This window comes from Salvelinus fontinalis, chromosome 9, assembly GCF_029448725.1.
Source record: "Salvelinus fontinalis isolate EN_2023a chromosome 9, ASM2944872v1, whole genome shotgun sequence".
Lineage (NCBI taxonomy): Eukaryota > Metazoa > Chordata > Actinopteri > Salmoniformes > Salmonidae > Salvelinus > Salvelinus fontinalis.
Window position 1 is genome coordinate 41264154 of NC_074673.1, and position 25522 is coordinate 41289675.

General features: G+C 42.6%; 1 protein-coding gene across 1 annotated transcript; it reads right to left on the reverse strand.

Moving 5' to 3' along the window:
* Window positions 1-1246: 1246 nt before the first annotated feature.
* LOC129862617 (phosphatidylcholine-sterol acyltransferase-like) lies at window positions 1247-24611 on the reverse strand. Its single transcript, XM_055934450.1, has 6 exons — window positions 24329-24611; window positions 5582-5738; window positions 5199-5314; window positions 5015-5110; window positions 4653-4877; window positions 1247-4361 (listed from the first exon to the last, which is right to left on the reverse strand). Exons 1-6 carry the CDS (start codon window positions 24477-24479, stop codon window positions 3739-3741), a joined length of 1368 nt encoding a protein of 455 aa, XP_055790425.1. The 5' UTR covers window positions 24480-24611; the 3' UTR covers window positions 1247-3738.
* Window positions 24612-25522: the final 911 nt, after the last annotated feature.

A 25522-nucleotide genomic window follows, 5' to 3' on the forward strand; every position in this document is an offset into this window, starting at 1 on the left:
AGGTTGGCAGTACAAAGAAAGAATTTGACTGTGTGAGTGTGACAGGAAGATAAAAATACTCATGTTAGCTAAGATGCAGAACCTTTTATGAAGTTAGCATGCCAATAGAACAAACAAAACAACAACATAACAAAGTTGGCTTCCACTAACTGGCTAGCTAGCCCTAACTGGTTACTGGCTATAGTCATGCTAGCTAGTAGTAGCTAGTGGAAGTAAATTATTCCCTCAACATGCTACAAGATGAAGCTGCCCAGCGAGAGCTACCTGCTGCAGAAAGGTCAGATTTCTCCTTTACTTTCTATAGTTACTGTAGCCTAGCTAGATCTTTTGTCAGGTGGTGGTGTTTATTGACTGCATAATAATGAACATCAGTTACTCTAAATGGTTACCTACCTGGCTCTTTGAATAGCTGACTTAGCTAGTACTTACACATAACAATATTCAATTGAGCTATTCTGTGTGTGTGTGCCTGTGAGTTCTGAATGTTCCCGCAGGAGAAAAGCACAGTATGGCATCTTAGCTGATCATCATGAACTTCATGTAGTTACATCAGCCAATACAGTAACTTAAAATGAGCCTTTTTATTGGTATGGGTATACTTCACCAACATCCTTTCCTGCTTACTGAAAGGCAGACGTAGGCTATACTCTTCAATTGTGAACACTACTATTGCTGTGTCAATTGGCCTACTTCTCTGAATATTCAAGGTATAAAAAGGCATCTAAAGTTTTGTAATTTCATTATAATCTACTCAATAATTCACATTTCCTGTTGCTGCAGGATTATTTTCCTGGTGTGAGAAAATAATCTTCCTCTCATCTCTCTCTCTCACACACACACATCTCAGATCTCCTCATCTGCATAGTGCATAGGGTCTAGGGTGATCCTGACTGACATTTAACATGAAACAAACTGTTTTCGTAGAGGGCCGCTAGACTAATTGACCAATATAAAAATGTTAGCTGACATGGGCTAATTAAGTGTGACTGACATAACGAGAAAAACCTCAGATGCGCAACCACATTTTGAAATTGCACCTTGTGTATTCTACTATTCTACCTCTCAACAGTAAATTGAGACTCCCGACTGAATACAAATAAAATAAATGTTTCTTCCAATGAGCCAGTGCTTGATTATTTAACATATGTCTGTGTCATCTTTATTTTATAGCAGAGAGATCTAATGGGAATATTTGTGCAATCAAAAATTGAATATTCACAAGGTATAGACCACACCTTCCACTGTATAGGTTTAAGATATTTAATTGAATGAATGACAGACAGACAGGAGTTGCGGGATCAACATTACCCACTTTGAATGACATTTGAACTTTGCATGTCACATATTTCTGGATCACAACCAGTCATATCTAGTATCCATCAAAGCAATGCAAATTCAGGTAATATCATTCATTTGGACATTTGCTCAGTACTTGAAGAAAAACTCTCACATTATACCTATTTGAAGGTGGTAGCACATTGCTGTCTAGTGGATGAATAATTGTACAATATAGGGTTTATTCAGTAAATACACTACAATTCAGCATTATTTGAGACTTGACGCAGGATTAATGATAGTAACTTCAACCCATGTCAGATTTAAGAATATTGGAGACCTTATTCTACATACAGTACCAACAAATACATAAGCATTATAATACAGCCCGTCACATTTTTGACATTTCATCCAAAGTGTTTGACCTTAAAATGAAATAGAGCTAAAAACAGGAAATGCTAGCTGAAGTGGTTGGTGACTGCATTTGGCCAGTAGGGAATAGATGTGTAGAGACAAAGCAATATGAAATCTCCTTTTGTCTTCAATTTTATTTGATTTTGGATCACAGGTAAAATGCAGAAATTACATTTACTTTTATTACTGATCAAGAGAAGGAGGGGATGTACGGGGAGAGGGAGTTTCTTCAAACAAACCCATCTACAAACATGTATCCACTCTCTCCCACCACCCACATTCCTCCATACAAGTGCCATCTGTCAACTTTTAGTAAAAAAACACACTTGAAACAAATTTAAACATTGAAATAAACCGATTTAATCAAAGGCAGTTTAATAAGAGTGAGCAAAGTTTAGTATTAGGGGATAAAGTAGTTTATCTAGCAACATGGGATTGGTGTCCACAGCAAAACAACTTGAGAGAGAATTAACAAAAAAACAGAGCAAACTAGAAGGCTATTTGGCCCTTAACAGAGAGTACACAGTGGCAGAATACCTGACCACTGTGACTGACCCAAACTTAAGGAAAGCTTTGACTATGTACAGACTCAGTGAGCATAGCCTTGCTATTGAGAAAGGCCGCCGTAGTCTGACCTGGCTCTCAAGAGAAGACAGGCTATGTGCACACTTCCCACAAAATGAGGTGGAAACTGAGCTGCATTTCCTAACCTCCTGCCAAATGCATGACCATATTAGAGACAGATATTTCCCTCAGATTACACACATCCAATTTTGATAAACTCCCATATCTACTGGGTTAAGTACCACAGTGTGCCATCACAGTAGCAAATTTGTGACCTGTTGCCACAAGAAAAGGGCAACCCGTGAAGAACAAACACCATTGTAAATACAACCCATATATATGTTTATTTATTTTCCCTTTTGAACTTTAACTATTTGCACATTTAGCAATAGCTAAATTGGCTATGCAACATGCCAGATAAGGTAACCAGATAAGGTAACTTCTGTTCATCATTACTTAGTGTTCATTGACTATTAGCCTACAGAAGATATAGCTAAGTTAGCTACAGAAAGTATTGGAGAAATCTGACATTTCTGCAGCAGTTAGCTCTAACTGGGCAGCTTCATCTTGTTGCAAGTGAAGGGACCAACTTACTTCGACTAGCTACTACTATCTAGCATCTAGTGCTAGCTAGCCAACTAGTGCAAGCCAACTTTGTTCAGTTCTTGTTAAGTTAGTGCTATTGGCACGCTAACTTCATAATAAGTTCTGCATGTTAGCTAACATTCTTATTTTGTATCTTCTTTTTCAGTCTAATCCTTTCTTTTAGCTGCCAACATAGGCTGTTAAACCCCACCCCAACTGTGAATATTCTATGAGGGGGCGTGTACTTCCGTGTATGAAAAAAAAATCTAACCATTTAATACAATTTGTTGTTATTTGTTTGCCATTATTCCATGTCCAATTTTGACACAATAAATGGGAAATCAAGTCGATTTATGATTTTAGTTTTTTTAATAAAAAAAAAGAGAGCTTTTTTCTGTTTTTCCACTCTGTTTTGACTCGAAAATCAAAATAAGAAAACGTACACAGACCAAATACATATGTAATTTTTTGATTTCCTGTCATTCTAAGAGGAAAATATGATAAGCATAATGAAACAAGAGGCATATGCATACTATAACACATCTCAATAGTAATACTAGTTAGGATGTATGTACATATACACTGAGTATACCAAACATTAGGAACACCTCCTAATATTGAGTTGCACACATACACAATCTATGTCTCAATTGTCTCCATGCTTAAAAATCCTTCTTTAACCCGTCACCTCCCCTTCATCTACACTGATTTAAGTGGATTTAACAAGTGACATCAATAAGGGATCATAGCTTTCACCTGGATTCACCTGGTCAGTCTATGTCATGAAAAGAGCAGGTGTTCTTAATGTTTTGTACACTCAGTGTATAAGTCCAACTTAGTAGCTACTGCATCAGTAATAGTATGTACATTGGGAGAGTGAATTATTTTCTCCCCAAAAGCCTACAGTGTAGATCTGGGAGCCTGGTCCGGCTGGACTTGATCTTGCATGACTGCGGAGTCAATGTGACGTTCATCAGTCTCTTGGAATGTAGAATCCTCTTCCCCATATCTTCCCTCCAGGATACTCTTGACTACATTGATTACCTTGCTATTGAATACTATTTCCAAGTGGGGCATGGCCCTGAACTCCTTGACATGGACAGGCTGTGCTTGCTTTCCTATCCAACGCTTACATAAACCCATGCTAAGACTGTCCACTGTATCATCCCCATCAGCATACACATAGTCTATAGGGTCTACATTTGGGAACTGGTCGTCATAAATATAGGTAACCGGTGTGGGCAGCCCTACACCATAGAAGCAGTATACCTCAACACCAGGAGGGGGCAGACCAGCTGTCAGGTTTCTGGTGTCTTCCCACATGAACCAGCCATCCTCAAAGTCGATGTCTTTGAAGAAGCGCTGGTAGTCCTGGTGGGTATAGTTGAATGAGGGTGTGGAGATGAAGGCGTGGTCTGCAGGCCATGCCTCTTCAAATGGAAGCATCCAGGGGTTTGTTGTGGTCATGCGTTGCTCCTCCCGGATCTTGATGTTGGATACCATTGGGATGCCATCATTTTCACCTGCAGAAACAATTGTTATCATAAATTATTTTCTCATGGCAATCTTTCATCAATATGTGACTCGCCAAAGTAATCCAGACAAACCAGTCCTACCACCCTTTCAGGAAAATGAAGATGCGGGTATCATCACAAGTAAAATTATTTTGCAATATGTACCGATTACTGTCAATGTGATTTACAGGACAGTAAAAACTACTTCAACCCGGTTATATATATTTTTTTAGGTTATGTTATGTTTCTACTACAGGTAAGGTTGTTTCAATCTGTCCACCAGACTTTGACATATAGTACCTGATGCTAGCACTCGAATAGGCTTGACTGCCCCACCCCAGGGTGCTCCAAGTGAAATGAGGCCTTTGATGTATTGGTCTTTCCATGTCTGGGTCTGCTGATATAAGAAGTAGAGGACATAATTGCTTCCCATGCTGTGTCCCAAGAGGTAAAGTGGTTGTTGATACTGCTCGTACATATCCTCAATCAGCTTCTTCAGCCGTGCAAAGTATTCCTCCTGCTCGTCTGATAAGGAGAGACAAATAGGCACAGACATGATGAGAAAGCATGTATGCTTAAACAATGAATGAGTTGTACCTTTGTTGTACAGGAATGTGATTGTCAGTTGGATGGTGTGTGTGTGTGTCCATGATGTCACTTACTTGGAGCTACCCTCCAGTCGTATGGTGCTGCTCGGACAGTCTCATTACGGACATATCCCATGTTGACCAAATGTGTAACCATAGTGTGAAAATAACCTGGAAAAGGACAGGTTTCATTTAATGAAATCATAATCAAAAAGAAAACAATTATAGGAACAGATGTTCTCATTATGGTTGTTCTCACCTGACAACTTGTTTGTGTCCAAGAACTCAACAGAATATGTCTGTCCAAAACCAGGCACTCTCACCGTCACCCCTGCAGAATTGGAGGTCTTGCGAGTTGTCCTATTGTATACAATTCTGTAGCAGGAAATATTCAGTATGTACAGAATGTTATTGCATAAGGAAATGATCCCAACCATTAAAATGCCTCACACTCAAAATCAAACTTGTGAAAATAGAGTTGCGGTTGTATGCTTCTCTCTTCTATTACAGTGCATTATTTATTAATACAGCAATGAACAATCGGCAAATGCTCCCTAAGTGTATTGAGTTAATATTATTGAATTTATCATAAGATATAAACAGAATTATTTTGACATAGATCATATTCATTCTCCCCCTCACCTTATATTATCGATCCAACAGTCAATCCCAATTGGCATGAACATATTCAGGTCAATCCAAAGTGTGAAAAAGTCATCTGTCTTTTTGTAGCACATCCAATGCACAAGGCTTGGCTTGTCAATCTTGGCCTCAAGCTGGTTTCCTAGGTTCCCAGGTACTGGTCAAAAGTGGAAAATTTTTAGAACTTAGAAGCCAGATGAGCAGTTTAGAACAATGTAGAGACAATCATCACAGTTTACAATAAAGTAGTTTAAAAAGAGGACTCAACAAGGGTAGATGAGAAAGAAAAGGATGACAAGACAAAGTCAACGTAGAGATTTATGTGTTTCCCTTGTTTCACAACTGTCAATGTGATTTGTCCCATCAAACAGACACAAGACATTGACCAATAAAAAGAATGGTCCACTTCATTTAAGGGCAATTCATTGTAATAATAGTAACACTGTAATAACAACATGTGGTAATTGGAGTCTGTAATTTCACGGGTGTAACAACAAATAATTGTTTCTATGTTTGTTACAAATGTTAAAGTTTCCAATAGCGTCCCAATGCACCATATTTCAGCCTGCACAAAACACGTGATAAGTGTAAACCAATTGAACACCGACCAATTCATTGACACAATTTTGCAATAAAGAGCTGGAGTTTGATGCCCTGGCCCAATGACAAAAACAGGTTTACAAACAGTTCACATAAAATAAAAAGGAGTCGGCAGGGCGGGTGCGGGGTCCCCCTGTAACGGCTGTCGTCGGAAGAAGGTGAAGACCAAAACGCATCGTGGTAAGTGTTCGTCATGTTTAATAGAAACTGAACACTAAAAGCAAAACAACAAAGTGACAACCGAAACAGCTCCGTCAGGTGCAACACACACTAAATAGAAATTAATCACCCACAACACACAATGGGAAAACAGGATACCTAAGTATGGCTCCCAATCAGAGACAACGATAGACAGCTGCCTCTGATTGGGAACCACACCAGGCCAAACACATAGAAAACCAACAACATAGAAAAAAGAACATAGACTGCCCACCCTAGTCACACCCTGGCCTAACCAAAATAGAGAATAAAAAATCTCTCTATAGCCAGGGCGTGACACCCTATACAATACCAGTCAAAAGTTTGGACACACCTACTCATTCAAGGGTTTTTCTTTATTTTTACTCATTTCTACATTGTAGAATAATAGTGAAGATATCAAAACTATGAAATAACACTTATGGAATCATGTAGTAAGCACAAAAATGCTTAAAAAATCGAAATATATTTCAGATTTTAGATTCTTCAAAGTAGCCACCCTTTGCCTTGATGACAGCTTTGCACACATGGCATTCTCTCAACCAGCTGCACCTGGAATGCTTTTCCAAAAGTCTTGAAGGAGTTCCCACATATGCTGAGCACTTGTTGGCTGCTTTTTGGAGGCCAGTTCATCTAATGCAGCGCAAACAAGATGGGATGGCGTATCGCCGCAGAATGCTGTGGTAGCCATGCTGGTTAAGTGTGCCTTGATTTCTAAATAAATCACAGACAGTGTCACCAGCAAAGCACCATCACACCTCCTCCTCCATGCTTCACGGTGGGAACCACACATGCACGGAACCCAAACCGGCTGCGCGTGTGCACCATTGTGCATAAATGTATTTTGTCCCCCTACACCAAACGTGATCACGACACGCAGGTTGAAATATCAAAACAAACTCTGAACCAATGACATTAATTTGGGGACAGGTCGAAAAGCATTAAACATGTATGGCAATTTAGCTAGCTAATTTGCACTTGCTAGCTAATTTGTCCTATTTAGCTAGCTTGCTGATGCTAGCTAATTTGTTCTGGGATATAAACATTGAGTTGTTATTTTACCTGAAATGCACAAGGTCCGACAATTACTCCGACAATTAATCCACACATAAAACGGTCAACCAAATAATTTCTAGTCATCTCTCCTCCTTCCAGGCTTTTTCATCTTTGAACTTATATGGTGATTGGCATCTACACTTTCATAGTATTACCATGACAACCGGCAAAACAGTTTGTCTTTCAATCACCCAAGTGGGTATAACCAATGAGGAGATGGCACGTGGGTACCTGCTTCTATAAACCAATGAGGAGATGGGAGAGGCAGGACTTGCAGCATGATCTGCGTCAGAAATAGGAATTACTTCTATTTTATCCCTTGGCAACGCAGATACTCATTGGTGCGCGCGAGCAGTGTGGGTGACATAATTAAATAACATAGATTCCTACATTTATTTTGCAACGCTCGCTCTTGCGACGCGAGCGGTGTAGTCAGAGTATAATGAACTTATCCTCTGCAGCAAAGGTAACTCTACGTCTTCCTTTCCTGTGGCGGTCCTCGTGAGAGCCAGTTTCCTCATTGCGCTTGATGGTTTTTGCGACTGCACTTGAAGAAACTTTCAAAATAATTTTTCCGTATTGACTGAGATTTATGTCTTAAAGTACTGATGGACTCTCGTTTCTCTTTGCTTATTTGAGCTGTTCTTGCCATAATATGGACTTGATATTTTACCAAATAGGGCTATCTTCTTTATACCACCCCTACCTTGTCATAACACAACTGATTGGCTCAAACGCATTAAGATAAAAATTCCACAAATTAACTTTTAACAAGGCATACCTGTTAATTTAAATGCATTCCAGGTGACGACTTCATGGAGCTGGTTGAGAGAATGCCTAAGAGTGTGCAAAGCTGTCATCAAGGGAATGTAAGGGGTGCGTAATCGGTGGCAGGGAAGTCCGACGCAGGAGAGCAGTACTTGGTAATAGCAGTTTATTAGCAAAACCCACGGCATAAAAATACCAAGAATAATTGGGTACAAAAACCCGTCGTGCACCAAACAACACGTGCACAAGCACTTACAAATAAACAATCCCACACAAAGACATGGGGGGGAACAGAGGGTTAAATACACAACAAATGATTGAGGGAATTGAAACCAGGTGTGAGGAAAAACAAGACAAAACACATGGAAAATGAAAAGTGGATCGATGATGACTAGAAGACCGGTGATGCCGAGCGCCGCCCGAACAAGGAGAGGACCCGACTTCGGCGGAAGTCGTGACAGGGAAAGGGTGGCTACTTTGAAGAATTTCAAATATAGATATATTTTGATTTGTTTATCACTTTTTTGGTTACTACATGATTCTAAATGTGTTATTCCACAGTTTTGATGTCTTCACTATTATTCTACAATGTAGAACATAGTAAAAATAAAGAAAAACCCTTGAATGAGTAGTTGTGCCCAAACTTTTGACTGGTACTGTATATATTTAAGGCACTCAGTCCAGCTTTCAACTTACTCTTGAAAGTTGTAATAGTAGAATGCACGAGGTGCAATTTCTAAATTGGTGTCACGATCGACCATGGGAGAGAGAGAGGACCAAGGCGCAGCGTGTAAAAAAATGCATCTTCTCTTTATTAAGGAGATGACCAAACGAAGCAAAACAACAAATCGAAGACCGTGAAACCAAAACCGACTAAATGCAAAACATGCAAACTTGACACAGACCTAGACACAGACTAAGTCAATGACCCAACAAACACATGATGCCTATGGCCGCCTAAAATATGGCTCCAATCAGAGACAAATGAAAGACATCTGTCTCTGATTGAGAAACCACTCAGGCAACCATAGACATACCTAGAAACCCTCACTAAACCATAGACATACCTAGACATACTCACTCAACACAAAACCACACACACAAAACCCAACAACCCCTTAACCATATAATCACCCAAACACAAACCTCCCCCATGTCACACCCTGACCTAACAAAAATAATAAAGAAAACAAAGATAACTACGGCCAGGGTGTGACATAACCCCCCCTTAAGGTGCGAACACCGGGCGCACCAACATAAAGTCTAGGGGAGGATCCGGGATAGGCCTTAATATGGCGGCGGCTCGGGTGCAGGACGTGGCCCCCACTCCACCATAGTCGATCTCCGCTTCGGTGTCTCTGGTAGATCCTGGCTGAATGGCGGAGTCAGCCGATCCTGGCTGGCGGGCGACTCTGGCTGATCATGGCTGGCGGGCGACTCTGGCTGATCATGGCTGGCGGGCGACTCTGGCTGATCATGGCTGGCGGGCGACTCTGGCTGATCATGGCTGGCGGGCGACTCTGGCTGATCATGGCTGGCGGGCGACTCTGGCTGATCATGGCTGGCGGGCGACTCTGGCTGATCATGGCTGGCGGGCGACTCTGGCTGATCATGGCTGGCGGGCGACTCTGGCTGATCATGGCTGGCGGGCGACTCTGGCTGATCATGGCTGGCGGGCGACTCTGGCTGATCATGGCTGGCGGGCGACTCTGGCTGATCATGGCTGGCGGGCGACTCTGGCTGATCATGGCTGGCGGGCGACTCTAATGGCTCGTGGCAGACGGATGGCTCAGATGGCGCCAGGTAGACGGATGGCTCAGATGGCGCCGGGTAGACGGATGGCTCAGATGGCGCCGGGTAGACGGATGGCTCAGATGGCGCCGGGTAGACGGATGGCTCAGATGGCGCTGGGCAGACTGGCAACTCTGACGACTCGGGGCAGACTGGCAGCTCTGACGACTCGGGGCAGACTGGCAGCTCTGACGACTCGGGGCAGACTGGCAGCTCTGACGACTCGGGGCAGACTGGCAGCTCTGACGACTCGGGGCAGACTGGCAGCTCTGACGACTCGGGGCAGACTGGCAGCTCTGACGACTCGGGGCAGACTGGCAGCTCTGGCCGGCTGAGACGCACTATAGGCCTAGTGCGTGGTGCCGGAACTGGGGGTACCGAGCTGGAGCGGGAAGGTGCTACAGGAGGAGCAGGACTAGGGAGGCACACAGGAGACCTAGTTCGTGAAACTGTCCTTCCTAGACGGTTAGCACGCAACTCAGGACGAGCATGGAGAACTGACTCAGGTAACATCACCTCCCGCACACGCTCTGTCGGGTGGATGTCGTGCCTCACGCACCAACACAGCAGCTCCCTCCTTTCACTCTCCTCCAAACTCCTCAATAAATCCTTAACAGTCTCTGTATCAATCCCATTGCTCACCTCCAATCTCCGAACCACTGGCTCTGGTTCCCTCCTTTCACACTGCTTGGTCCTGAATGGTTGGGTCATTCTGTCACGATCGACCATGGGAGAGAGAGAGGACCAAGGCGCAGCGTGTAAAAAATGCATCTTCTCTTTATTAAGGAGATGACCAAACGAAGCAAAACAACAAATCGAAGACCGTGAAACCAAAATCGACTAAATGCAAAACATGCAAACTTGACACAGACCTAGACACAGACTAAGACACCGACTAAGTCAATGACCCAACAAACACATGATGCCTATGGCCGCCTAAAATATGGCTCCCAATCAGAGACAAATGAAAGACATCTGTCTCTGATTGAGAAACCACTCAGGCAACCATAGACATACCTAGAAACCCTCACTAACCATAGACATACCTAGACATACTCACTCAACACAAAACCACACACACAAAACCCAACAACCCCTTAACCATATAATCACCCAAACACAAACCTCCCCCATGTCACACCCTGACCTAACAAAAATAATAAAGAAAACAAAGATAACTACGGCCAGGGTGTGACAATTGGTCAATGCATTTGGTGCGGCAGGGTAGTGGTTAGAGCATTGGACTAGTAACCGGAAGGTTGCAAGATCAAATCCCCGAGCTGACAAGATAAAAATCTGTCGTTCTGCCCCTAAACAAGGCAGTTAACCCACTATTCCTAGGCCGTCATTGAAAATAAGAATTTGTTCTTCACTGACTTGCCTAGTTAAATAAAGGTTAAAAAATATATGTATGTTAGAGAGCTATTTAGAAATGTCAGCTAACTGTCACGATCGTCTTGATATGAGTGAGAGGACCAAGGCGCAGCATGATATGAATACATCTTCTTTTTATTTATACGAAGACGGAACACGAAACACTTATTCAAACTAACAAAACAACAAACGACCGTGAAACTACAAACGCAAGTGCACACACAAACTACTTGCGTTCGACATAGACTAGACATGTACAATGACCCACAACAGCTAAAGCCTATGGCTGCCTTAAATATGGCTCCCAATCAGAGACAACAGAAACCAGCTGTCTCTAATTGGGAACCCATTCAGGCAACCATAGACTTTCCTAGACAACTACACACAACACTAAACCATCTATACTCCTTAACCCTCTAAACCAGGGGTGTCAAAGTCAAATGGACGGAGGGCCAAATAAAAAATTTAGCTACAAGCCGAGGGCCGGACTGTTCGAATGTTCATTGAAAAATTTTTAAATGACGCATATAGTCTAGTGAACCTAATTGAACCTACTGAAAACCTAACAAATATATTCCAATATGATCAGATAAATAAAGCAATATTTTCTTATGGCTCTGTCAGTAATCTTTAATTTTCAACAGACACAAAAGACAAATTTCCTTTATATAAAAATCCCCATAACATGAACATTAAATGAAAGAAACCGGTATTCAAGGCACCATCAGTAGCCTATATTTTCTATTTTAGCAAAAGTGGGCTAAATTTACTTCAAAGAAAAAAAGAATAATAGCAATTTTCTATCATCCACTCAACTGAAATATTTTTAAAATATAATTGGATTGAAATACAATAAAATAAAGTGCAAAAATCTATTAATCAAAAACAACACTTTGTTTAAGGAGAAGTAACATGCAGTGAAAACAAATATTAAACTTTAACTTTTAAACTTGAACTGAGTAAAAACTCTAAATATGTGATTGCACAGTAATGTTCACTTGTTTGAGGTTGAGGGTGATACTTGGTGGTGTCCCATCTTTTCCACAAGTTCATCAATGTTCGGGGTAAGGCTCTGAGCTGAGGAAATCCTCAGAATTGAGTGGAGGTGTTCAGCAGTAAGTCGACTTCTGTGTGATGTTTTGTTCAGGTTCATCAAAGAAAACAGTTGTTCACACAGGTATGTGCTGCCAAACATAGACAACGTTTGAGCAGCCTGGATGCGCAGCTGGGGCATTGTGTCGGGGAGGAAACGGGCGAACTCCGCAGCACCCACTGCCGCATATTTTGCCCTCAGTGCATCATTGCATTGGAGGTCAATCAACTCCATTTGGAGGTTTGGTGGTGAGCTTTCCACGTCAACAGCAAATGGGTTACCGAGCAGTTCCAACCTGCTTTTTTGTGCTTCAAAGTCAGCAAATCGGCGTCGAAAGTCAGCGGCAAGCATACCTATTTTATCAGCCAACTGTGCGCTCGGGAACGCACTGGTAGAGAGCTTCTCTTTCATGGTCTGGCAGCTGGGAAAGTGGCTCAAATTTTCTTTCCGCATCTGCGTCTCCCACAGAGTCAGTTTGGTTTTAAATGCCTTCACTGTACTGTACATATCAGAGATGACATGATCCCGACCCTGCAGCTGCAAGTTCATTGCATTCAGATGACTCGTAATGTCACACAGAAAAGCCATTTCACACAGAAACATTTCGTCTCGGAGTTGTGTTGTGTCTTTCCCTTTGCTGTCCAAGAACAGACAAATCTCCTCACGAAGCTCGAAACATCTTTGAAGCACCTTTCCCTGGCTTAGCCATCGCACCTCTGTGTGATAAGGCAAATCACCATGCTCCGTTTCTAACTCCGTCAGAAATGCCTTGAACTGGCGGTGATTCAAACCTTTGGCTCTGATAAAGTTAACTGTGCGCGTGATGATGCTCATTACATGCTCCATTTTCAAGGCTTTACCGCACAACGCTTCCTGGTGTATGATACAATGATAAGCTGTCAGCTCACCTGTCGCGTTTTCCTCTTGCATCTTTTCCCGTATCTTCGCCACCAGTCCTCTCCTGTGTCCACACATCGCAGGTGCTCCGTCGGTTGTCAAACCCACGAGTTTTTCCCAAGGCAGCTCCATCTCATTTACACATCTTGACACCTCTTCATACAAATCATGCCCCGTAGTTGTGCCATGCATAGGACGTAAAGCCAAAAACTCCTCTGTCACGCTTAGGCTGGAGTCCACTCCGCGGATGAAAATTGACAACTGGGCAATGTCAGAAATGTCGGTGCTCTCATCCACAGCCAAGGAATATGCAATGAAATCTTTTCCCTTTTTCACAAGCTGCTCTTTTAGATTGATGGACAACTGGTCTACTCTCTCGGCAATGGTGTTTCTGCTCAGACTCACATTTAAAAAGAGTTGCCTTTTTTCTGGGCAAACTTCGTCACAAACTTTAATCATGCAGTTTTTGATGAAATCCCCCTCCGTAAATGGCCGGGCTGATTTAGCGATCTCTTCTGCCAAAATAAAACTGGCCTTGACAGCAGCCTGGCCTTGTGATTTGGCTTTTTTGAACAGAGCCTGTCGAGATTTGAGGCCTCGTTTTAATTCCTCTGCCTTTTGTAGCCTTTGTTCCATGTCCATATTCTTGTTTTTGTCCGCGTGTTTCGTTTCATAATGTCGTCTCAGATTATACTCTTTCAGTACCGCCACACTTTCTCCACACAGAAGACACACAGGTTTTCCAGCTACCTCCGTGAACATATACTCCGACTCCCACCTTGTTTGAAACCCCCGGTTCTCAGTGTCCACCTTCCGTTTTGCCATTTTTGATGGGTATCTGAAAGTTAATTTTACTGTGATGCTGACGACTGCTGTGCCAATAAATATTGAAATGAAGCAGCCTACTGCTCGGTGCGTCACCGTTGCATTGTGGGAAATGTAGTATTGGTGCGTGTAAAAGATCTGCGGGCTGCCGGCTTGCTGCGGTCTGCGGGCCGGTTCTAATAATAAATCAAGATCATCCCAGGGGCCGTAAAAAACCTTCTCGCGGGCCGGATGTGGCCCGCGGGCCTTGACTCTGACATATGTGCTCTAAACCATACAACCCCCTAGACAATACAAAAACACATACTTCACCATGTCACACCCTGACCTAACTAAAATAATAATGAACACAAAGATAACTAAGGCCATAGAATAAAAAAAGTTTTGTCAGATATTATTCATCCTAATCAGACAGGTTTTTTACATGGACGATACATTGGAGATAATATAAGGCAAGTACTGGAAAGAATAGAACACTATGAAATATCGGGGACACCAGGCCTGGTTTTCATAGCTGATTTTGAAAAGGCTTTTGATAAAGTACGACTGGAGTTTATATATAAATGCCTAGAATATTTCAATTTTGGGGAATCTCTTATAAAATAGGTAAAAATTATGTATAGTAACCCTAGGTGTAAAATAGTAAATAATGGCTACATCTCAGAAAGTTTTAAACTATCTAGAGGAGTAAAACAAGGTTGTCCACTATCGGCATATCTATTTATTATTGCCATCGAAATGTTAGCTGTTAAAATTAGATCAAACATTAATATTAAGGGATTAGAAATCCAGGGCCTAAAAACTAAGGTGTCATTGTACGCTGATGATTCATGTTTTCTTTTAAAACCACAACTAGAATCTCTCCACGGCCTCTTAGAGGATCTAGATACATTTGCTATCCTCTCTGGATTAAAACCAAATTATGATAAATGTACCATATTACGTATTGGATCACTAAAAAATACACATTTTACATTGCCATGTAGTTTACCAATTAAATGGTCTGACGGTGATGTGGACATACTCGGTATACAAATCCCAAAAGAAAGAAATGATCTCACTCCAATAAATTTTTATAGAAAGTTAGCAAAAATAGATAAGATCTTGCTACCATGGAAAGGAAAATACCTGTCTATTTGTGGGAAAATCACCCTGATTAACTCTTTAATCATATCACAGTTTACCTATTTGCTTATGGTTTTGCCTACACCTAGTGACCTGCTTTTTAAATTATATGAACAAAAAATATTCAATTTTATTTGGAACGGCAAGCCAGATAAAATTAAAAGGGCCTATTTATATAACGAATATGAATTCGGAGGGCAGAAATGATTAAATATAAAAAGCCTTAGACCTCTCACTAAAGGCATCAGTCATACAAAAGTTATACCTAAATCTAAGCTGGTTCTCTAGTAGATTGGTACGAATGTCTCATCCTATGTTCAAGAAGGGCCTTTTTCCCTTTATTCAGATTACACCTGCTCACTTTCGGTTGCTTGAAAAGGAAATAATTTCCAAAATATCTTTATTTTTTAAACAAGCCTTAGAAAGTTGGTTGCAATTTCAGTTTAATCCACCTGAAAGGACGGAACAAATAGTACAACAAATCTTGTGGTTAAATTCAAATATAGTAATTGATAAAAAAACTGTATTTATCGAAGAAATGTTTAAAAAAGGTATAATTTTTGTGAATGCTATCATAAATAGGACTGGTGGAGTAATGTCACACATGCAGCTAACACAGACATATGGAAATGTCTGCTCTACCCAAAATTACAACCAATTAATTGCAGCATTACCACAAAAATGGAAGAGGCAGGTGGAAGGGGATAAAAGTAAGGAACTTGTATATCGGCCTTATATTAAAGAACATAAATGGTTAAAGAAAAGTGTGATAAATAAAAACATATACCAATTTCATTTAAGGACCAAAAAACTTACAGCTGTGCCATATAAATTGCAAAATAGTTGGGAAGAGATTTTCGATGTACCCATTCCATGGCACATGGTTTATGAATTGATACGCAAAACAACGCCGGATTCAAAACTTCGAATTTTTCAATTTAAATTATTGTACAAAATTCTTGCAACTAATAGAATGTTATATATATGGGGGATACAATCTTCTCAGCTCTGTAGATTCTGCTGTGAGGAGGCAGAGTCATTAGACCATTTATTTTGGTATTGTCCGCATGTAGCTCGTTTTTGGTCACAGGTCCAGGAATGGTTGAAGAATTGCAACATTTGCGTAGAACTAACGCTACAGATAGCAATACTGGGGGATTTGAAAAGCCATAGTCAACCAATCAATAATATAATAATTATTTTAGCAAAAATGTTTATTTTTAATTTACAATCCGTGGAAACTATGAGAATAGGAAGATTCAAATCTTTTGTGAAGCATCACAGCACAGTTGAAAAATATATGGCAAATAAACATCCGAAATGGATGATGTTGGAAGATAGATGGGAAAGGTTGAGTGGAGCTGAAGGGTGGGACTAATAACAAGATAAACAATGTAGGGCATACGGGATCTGTGAAATATGTATAGGTGCGGAGCTATTGTGAAATAGCACAGTTACAAGTGGAAATCAAACTGGATGGACAACAGAAATAGAGGAAGGACTAAGAACAAACAAGAGAGAACTATTATACAATTGTTTACAATTGGCTCATTCATCCCCCTCCTCTCCCCTGTAACTATTCCCCAGGTCGTTGCTGCAAATGAGAACGTGTTCTCAGTCAACTTACCTGGTAAAATAACGGTAAAATAAAAATTAAAAATTAATTATAAAGTAGACTGTGTCTGTAAAATGTGTATAAGATGTATAAATTGAAGGTAAAAACAGAAATGTTTATCAGTTTACTCCAATTGGGGGATCGGTGGTAGGGTTTGCAGGGAATAATAATAAAGGTATACTCTTTTAAAAAAGTATGTATGTCTATGTAGGTATGTGTATGTATATATGTATGCATACGTGAATGGATATATATATTTACCCCCAAAAATATGGGGGATTGGAAATGATGCAGACAATTACATTGGAAGCAACATTCTTTCCGCAATATTAAGCTGATCCACCCCCCCCCCAAAAAAAAAAAAAAAAAAAAAAAGATAACTAAGGCCAGGGTGTGACATAAACCCCCCCCCCCCCTTAAGGTGCGAACTCCGAGCGCACCAGCATAAAGTCTAGGGGAGGGTCTGGGTGGGCGTCTGTCCACGGTGGCGGCTCTGGCACTGGTCGTGGTCCCCACCCCACCATAGTCACTACCCGCTTTCTTAACCCCACTGGAATAAGGGGCAGCACCGGACTAAGTGGCAGCACCGGACTAAGGGGCAGCACCGTACTAAGGGGCAGTACCGGACTAAGGGGCAGCACCAGGATAAGGGGCAGCACCAGGATAAGGGGCAGCACCGTACTGAAGGGCAGCACCGTACTGAATGGCGGATCCTGGCTGGCTGGCTCTGGCGGATCCTGGCTGGCTGGCGGATCCTGGCTGGCTGGCTCTGGCGGATCCTGGCTGGATGGCTCTGGCGGATCCTGGCTGGACGGCTCTGGCGGATCCTGGCTGGACGGCTCATGGCTGGCTGACGGATCTGGCTGCTCATGGCTGGCTGACGGATCTGGCTGCTCATGGCTGGCTGACGGATCTGGCGGATCCTGCCTGGTTGGCGGCTCTGGCGGATCCTGTCTGGTTGGCTGCTCTGGCGGATCCTGTCTGGTTGGCGGCTCTGGCAGATCCTATCTGGTTGGCGGCTCTGGCAGATCCTGACTGACGAATGGCTCTAGCGGCTCCTGACTGACTAACGGCTCTGACGGCTCGGGACAGACGGGCGGCTCTAATGGCTAGGGACAGACGGATGGCTCAGACGGCACTGGGCAGACGGATGGCTCAGATGGCGCTGGGGAGACGGATGGCTCAGATGGCACTGGGGAGACGGATGGCTCAGATGGCACTGGGCAGACGGATGGCTCAGATGGCACTGGGCAGACGGATGGCTCTGGCCGGATGAGGCGCACTGTAGGCCTGGTGCGTGGTGCCGGAACTGGAGGCACCGGGCTAAGGACACGCACCTTCAGGCTAGTGCGGGGAGAAGGAACAGGGCGTACTGGACCCTGGGGACGCACATTAGGCCTAGTGCGTGGTGCCGGAACTGGTGGTACCGGGCTGGGGACACGCATCTCAGGGCTAGTGCGGGGAGCAGCAACAGGACGCACAGGACTCTGGGGACACACAGGAGGCTTGGTGCGTGGTTTAGGCACTGGTGGTAAAGGGCTGGAGACACGCACCATAGGGCTAGTGCGTGGAGGAGGCACTGGTGGTACTTGACTGGGGCGGGGAGGTGGCGCCGGAAATACCGGACCGTGCAGGCGTACTGGTTCCCTTGAACACCGAGCCTGCCCAACCTTACCTGGTTGAATGCTCCCCGTTGCCCGACCAGTGCGAGGAGGTGGAATAACCCGCACCGGGCTATGTAGGCGAACCGGGGACACCATGCGTAAGGCTGGTGCCATGTAAGCCCGAGGAGACGTACTGGTGGCCAGATATGTAGGGCCGGCTTCATGACATCCGGCTCAATGCCCAATCTAGCCCTACCAGTGCGGGGAGGTGGAATAACCCGCACCGGGCTATGAACACGTACAGGAGACACCGTGCGCTCTATTGCGTAACACGGTGTCCGCCCGTACTCCCGCTCTCCACGGTTAGCCTGGGAAGTGGGCGCAGGTCTCCTACTTGCCCTCGGCCCACTACCTCTTAGCCCCCCCCCCCAAGAAATGTTTGGGTAGTACTCGCGGGCTTCCAGCCTTGCCTCCGGGCTGCCTCCTCATATCGCCTCCTCTCGGCTTTCGCTGCCTCCAGCTCTTCACGAGGGAGGCGATATTCTCCCGGTTGTGCCCAAGGTCCCTTTCCATCTAATATCTCCTCCCATGTCCATGAATCCTTGATGCCTTGATCCTGTTGCCGCTTGTCATGCTGCTTGATCCGGGTTTGGTGGGTCATTCTGTCACGATCGTCTTGATATGAGTGAGAGGACCAAGGCGCAGCATGATATGAATACATCTTCTTTTTATTTATACGAAGACGGAACACGAAACACTTATTCAAACTAACAAAACAACAAACGACCGTGAAACTACAAACGCAAGTGCACACACAAACTACTTACGTTCGACATAGACTAGACATGTACAATGACCCACAACAGCTAAAGCCTATGGCTGCCTTAAATATGGCTCCCAATCAGAGACAACAGAAACCAGCTGTCTCTAATTGGGAACCCATTCAGGCAAACATAGACTTTCCTAGACAACTACACACAACACTAAACCATCTATACTCCTTAACCCTCTACCAGGGGTGTCAAACTCATTCCACGGAGGGCCTAGTGTCTGCAGGTTTTTGGTTTTTCCTTTCAATAAAGCCCTAGACAACCAGGTGTGGGGAGTTCCTAACTAATTAGTGATGTTAATTCATCAATCAAGTACAAGGGAGGAGCGAAAACCCGCAGACACTCGGCCCCCCGTGGAATGAGTTTGACACCTGTGCTCTAAACCATACAACCCCCTAGACAATACAAAAACACATACTTCACCATGTCACACCCTGACCTAACTAAAAATAATAATGAACACAAAGATAACTAAGGCCAGGGTGTGACACTAACGTTTTTTTAGCTAGATTTTTTTGCCCAAATGTTGGGGGACCTGAGTGAAAAAGTTTGTCGACCCCTGGAGCACACGCTCAGTGTGCAAAATCCAGACATTAAAGATTTCAGTGAACGAAACAAAGTGTTGTAGGTCAAAAACGTCAACACAGGAGAGAGAAAGTATGTTTTCCATACAATTTGTTTACATTTTTTGGATACATTAATTCTGCGGGACAATTTAGCATAGGCAGTTAGCTAGCGTTTTTTGGATTAGCTAGCACTTTAGCTAGCTAGCTAGTTTTCTAACCTTGACTAGCTAACTAGCTACCTAAAGCTGGCAAATATACTATGGTTGCTACTCACTAGCTAACGTTAGCTAGGCTCGATGGTCTTATCTTCCCACTTGACTTTTTCCACATTTGGTTACGTTACAGCCTTATTCTAAAATGGATTAAATAGATATTTTTTCTCATCAATCTACACACAATACCTCATAATGACGAAGAAAAAAAAATGCATTTTTGCAGATGTATATAACAAACTGAAATATCACATTTAGATAAGTATTCAGACCCTTTACTCAGTACTTTGTTGAAGCACCTTTGGCAGCGATTACAGCCTCGAGGCTTCTTGGGTATGACACTACAAGCTTGGCACACCTGTATTTGGGGAGTTTCTCCCATTTTTCTCTGCAGAACCTCTCAAGCTCTGTCAGGTTGGATGGGGAGCGTCGCTGCACAGGGATTTTCAGGTCTCTAGAGATGTTCAATAGAGTTCAAATCCGGGCTATGACTGGGACACTCAAGGACATTCATAGACTTTTCTCGAAGCAACACCTGCGTTGTCTTGGCTGTGTGCTTAGGGTTATTATCCTGTTTGAAGGTGAAGGTCCTGAGCATTCTGGAGCTGGTTTTCATCAAGGATCTCTCTGTACTTTGCTTCGTTCATCTTTCCCTCGATCCTGACTAATGTCCCAGTCCCTGTCGCTGAAAAATATCCCCACAGCATGATGCTGCCACCACCATGCTTCACCGTAGGGATGGTTCCAGGTTTCTTCCAGACGTGACACTCAGGCCAAAGAATTCAATCTTAGTTTCATTAGACCAGAAAATCTTGTTTCTCATGGTCTCAGTGTCTTTAGGTGCATTTTAGCAAACTCCAAGCGGGTTGTCATGTGCCTTTTACTAAGGAGTGGATTCTGTCTGGCCACTCTACAATAAAGGCCTAATTGGTGGAGTGCTGCAGAGATGGTTGTCCTTCTGGAAGGTTCTCCCATCTCCACAGAGGAACTCTGGAGCTCTGTCAGAGTGACCATCGTGTTCTTGGTCACCTCCCTGACCAAGGCCCTTCTCCCCTGCTCAGTTTGGCTGGGCGGCCAGCTCTAGGAAGTGTCTTGGTGGTTCCAAACGTCTTCCATTTCAGAATGATGGAGGCCACTGTGTTCTTGAGGACCTTCAATGCTGCAGAAATGTTTTGGTACCCTTCCCCAGATCGTTGCCTCGACACATACCTGTCTTGGAGCTCTATGGACAATTCCTTCAAAATGCTCTGTCAACTGTGGGACCTTATATAGACAGGTGTGTGCCTCTACAAATCATGTCCAATCAATTGAATTTACCACAGGTGGACTACCATAGGTGATGAGGAAAATGTTTTATTTAATCCATTTTAGAATAGGGCTGTAACGTAACAAAATTTGGAAAAAGTCAAGGGGTCTGAATACTTTACGAATGCACTGTATTATGTGAGACACCCAGCATGTTAACATTATCTAGCTAGTTAGCTACTTGTGTCAACACAAGCACTATTATTGCTAGCTGGATAACACAACTAGCTAAGCTTAGCTGGCTATATGCCTAGAAATCATGATGATGAGAAATAGGGGTAATATATAGTGCCTATGCTAAGTTGTTATACATTATTCTTCTCTACCACTGATTCCCACGAGATCTCAGACTCCAGGATCGGAAAATGTTTATAAGAAATAAACGGATGAAGTCAGAGACAGAGTTGTCAATTTCCATTGTTACTTGTAATGTTAAAAAGGATATAAAAAGACAATCCCATTTTTTGTATTAGCTAGCTATCTAGGCTACTCACCACACTATAGGCTACAGATTTGAGTCACCACTAGAATCGTTATTTTTATGTTATTGAGTAGGTCTGTATATCTTAGATTAATAATTTGACTAATTAGATTAAACAAACAATACAAGTTATTATTTGTGTGAAATGTAATGTATTTTTGCAATAAAGTTGACTAAAGAAGAAGCTCATCTTTTGTTTGTAGGTATTTTCATTTGGTAAAAGTAATAAGTAATTATATAGAAATTGCTCATGGGTAACTATAAAGTTACACTTCACTCCCTTACGAAAATAGATTGCAGTTAGAGTGCAGTATAACTCCAGTATTCTGCAAATACTGCATCCCCCCCTAAAAAAAATTGTGCTGCAGTAATTTTGCAGTGTAACTAGCGACAACCGTGTCCTTATGCAGCTATTACAGATACTCTGTTGTGTACTAGTGTGTTAATTTTCCCACTTGGATGGTGCTTCCAGAAGCCTTGAAATAATGGCCAGGTTGTCAGGATAAGTAATTTACTACACTGCTCAAAAAAATAAAGGGAACACTTAAACAACACAATGTAACTCCAAGTCAATCACACTTCTGTGAAATCAAACTGTCCACTTAGGAAGCAACACTGATTGACAATAGATTTCACATGCTGTTGTGCAAATGGAATAGACAAAAGGTAGAAATTATAGGCAATTAGCAAGACACCCCCCAAAACAGGAGTGATTCTGCAGTTGGTGACCACAGACCACTTCTCAGTTCTTATCCTTCCTGGCTGATGTTTTGGTCACTTTTGAATGCTGGCGGTGCTCTCACTCAAGTGGTAGCATGAGACGGAGTCTACAACCCACACAAGTGGCTCAGGTAGTGCAGTTCATCCAGGATGGCACATCAATGCGAACTGTGGCAAAAAGATTTGCTGTGTCTGTCAGCGTAGTGTCCAGAGCATGCAGGCGCTACCAGGAGACAGGCCAGTACATCAGGAGACGTGGAGGAGGCCGTAGGAGGGCAACAACCCAGCAGCAGGACCGCTACCTCCGCCTTTGTGCAAGGAGGTGCACTGCCAGAGCCCTGCAAAATGACCTCCAGCAGGCCACAAATGTGCATATAAAAGTACACATTCATTACAAGTAAGTAACCCTCAAGTTACACTTCATTTTAACTATCTAAATTCTGTATTACACCTAGTAGTTACATTTTACTTATGCAGATATTACATGTACTCTGTGGGTACTAGTGTGTTTAACCTCCCAATTGGATGGCGCTCTCGGAAGCCTTAAAATATGGGCCAGATTGTCAGGATAAGTAATTTACTATATAAGTACACAATAATTACAATAAGTACCCCTCAAGATACACAAGCTATATCCTGTGTAACACCTAGTAATTACATTGTACTTATACAGATATGACATGTACTCTGTGGTGTACTTGTGGGTTTATCCTCTCACTTGGATGGCAAGGAGGTTCAGGTTGTCATCATGGATTATGTGCACATACATTACAAGTTATTTTTGTATTATAATGTGGAATGACACCCGTATGGTAGACTCCAATCAGTGAGGTTGGCCTATATCTGATCTGTTATTGTAAAGTAAATCAAGTTAACCCAGATGCTACACTTTTGGGGGGCAAGCAGCAACTAGCAGCAACAACATTGAGTGGAAATTTTGAAGAGTGCGCATTCACAGGAGGTAATTAGAGCCTATTGAGCCTCCAACCTTTGTAATCTCGGACACCCATTTGTCCACGAGACTACAACCCCGTGACAGTTATTACTGAATCAGATGCAACTCAGAAGAAACGAAACACTACATTTGGTGAATTTAGTGGAAACTTGCCCATTAGTAACAAGCATGGTAACAAACATTTGTTGTTACACCTCTGTAATTACAGACTACAATTCCCACCAGTTACATTTTGTTATTACAGTGTAACTATGAGTATTACAATTAAATACAAGACTTGTTACAGTGTAATTACACATATAATTACACTGTAATAATGACTCCTTAAAATGAAGTATTACCAGAACTATTCCTGAACCCCAAGGCCCCAAATGATTTAATCTCCAGACAGATATAGGCTGGCTGTCCTCCCATTATGCTGAATTAGGGTATGCTTCTTCACCCCAGCCAATGCCATTAGGAATCAAATATATATCCCTGGCCCAGGACCATAGGATTCACTTAGCATTCACACCAACACCTGCAGATACCATAGAAAACGGCCTGGAGCTGGCGTCAAGTTCCAGACAGAAAATCGACCAGTCTTGTGAAATACATTTTGGACTTTCAGTATGCAAGAAAGCCAACTGATATTACAATCACATAAAACATAAATCGAATTCCATGACAAATAGCACGGTGCAATAGGCCTATCACATCACAGCAAACTAATCAAGAAATAAAAACGCTTACCTATAAGAACCGGCGGAGTGCTATTGTTTTTCATTTTGTTTTGAGGTTTGGCACTTGGTGGGAACACCACATCGAAGAGCCAAAATCCAGCAGATTGCTGTAGCGCAATGAATACTATAAGGAGCACGGTACAGCAGTGTGCATATCCCATTCTGTCCAAATCTTGACAGTGTTGTCTTGTCTCTCACTAGGTCAGGGGGAGGAGAACTGGCCTATTAATCCTGTGCGTGAAAGAGGTGGGGCGCGAAATCAGAGGGAAAATGTGAGGTCAGTTACTCGACCATCGTTAGACCGCACTTTCAAAGCGCTTCTCACAACAGGTATAAATAACATCAACATGATGCGCATCTGTCCTTCTATAAGAGCAGCTGTGTGCTTCTACCGTGTAGTAAACGTAAAAGGCCGACGGGTTATAGTTTAACTGAATGTATATGGAAATGTAAGCACACACACACACACACACACACACACACATACATAGAAGGACAAACACAACGTGTAGCCTACCACATAATCAATGACCTATTGATTGTTGTACAAGTCCCATTCCGTCAAGGCTGTTTGCACTATGGTACCAAGGTAAATTATTAATTACAATCTGGCATTTAGAGATTTCTATTGATTATACCAAACGAAAAGTGTAGAAGAAAAAAAAGTTAGATTGTTTTCTGAATATCATATTTTCATTATCATGCAATACATGTTTTGGCTTTTTACAATGTTATATCAGATATTGGCCTGTTGATATAGCCAATGCATTTTTATAGAGGCTACGTCTACAATTAGCCCTTATTATAACCTACACACAGAGGTTAAATTGGGACGGGTCCCCCTGGGCCCGAGACCTATATGACCCAAATGATAGCCATGTAGGCTGAGCTGAGACCCGGAATCTGCTTTGGTTCTTTGAATTATATATTGAAAAATTATTGTCCACATTAAACATTTCCACAGTCAAAAAAACATCACAATTAGACAACCCCATGGTGGAATAGTTTAACTATTCAATTGTTCCGCCTGTCGCGTTCAATCCGAGAAAATAATATTCATCTCGAGGGCCATTCAAATTGCGAGTGCCGCACAGGGGAGAAATATGCATACCCAGTCATCATTGTACAGTCTTAATGCAGTCGCAGGAAAACACACTTTTCAAAGGAGTTGTGAAGGCCACTGTTAAAAGAGGAGGATCACGGA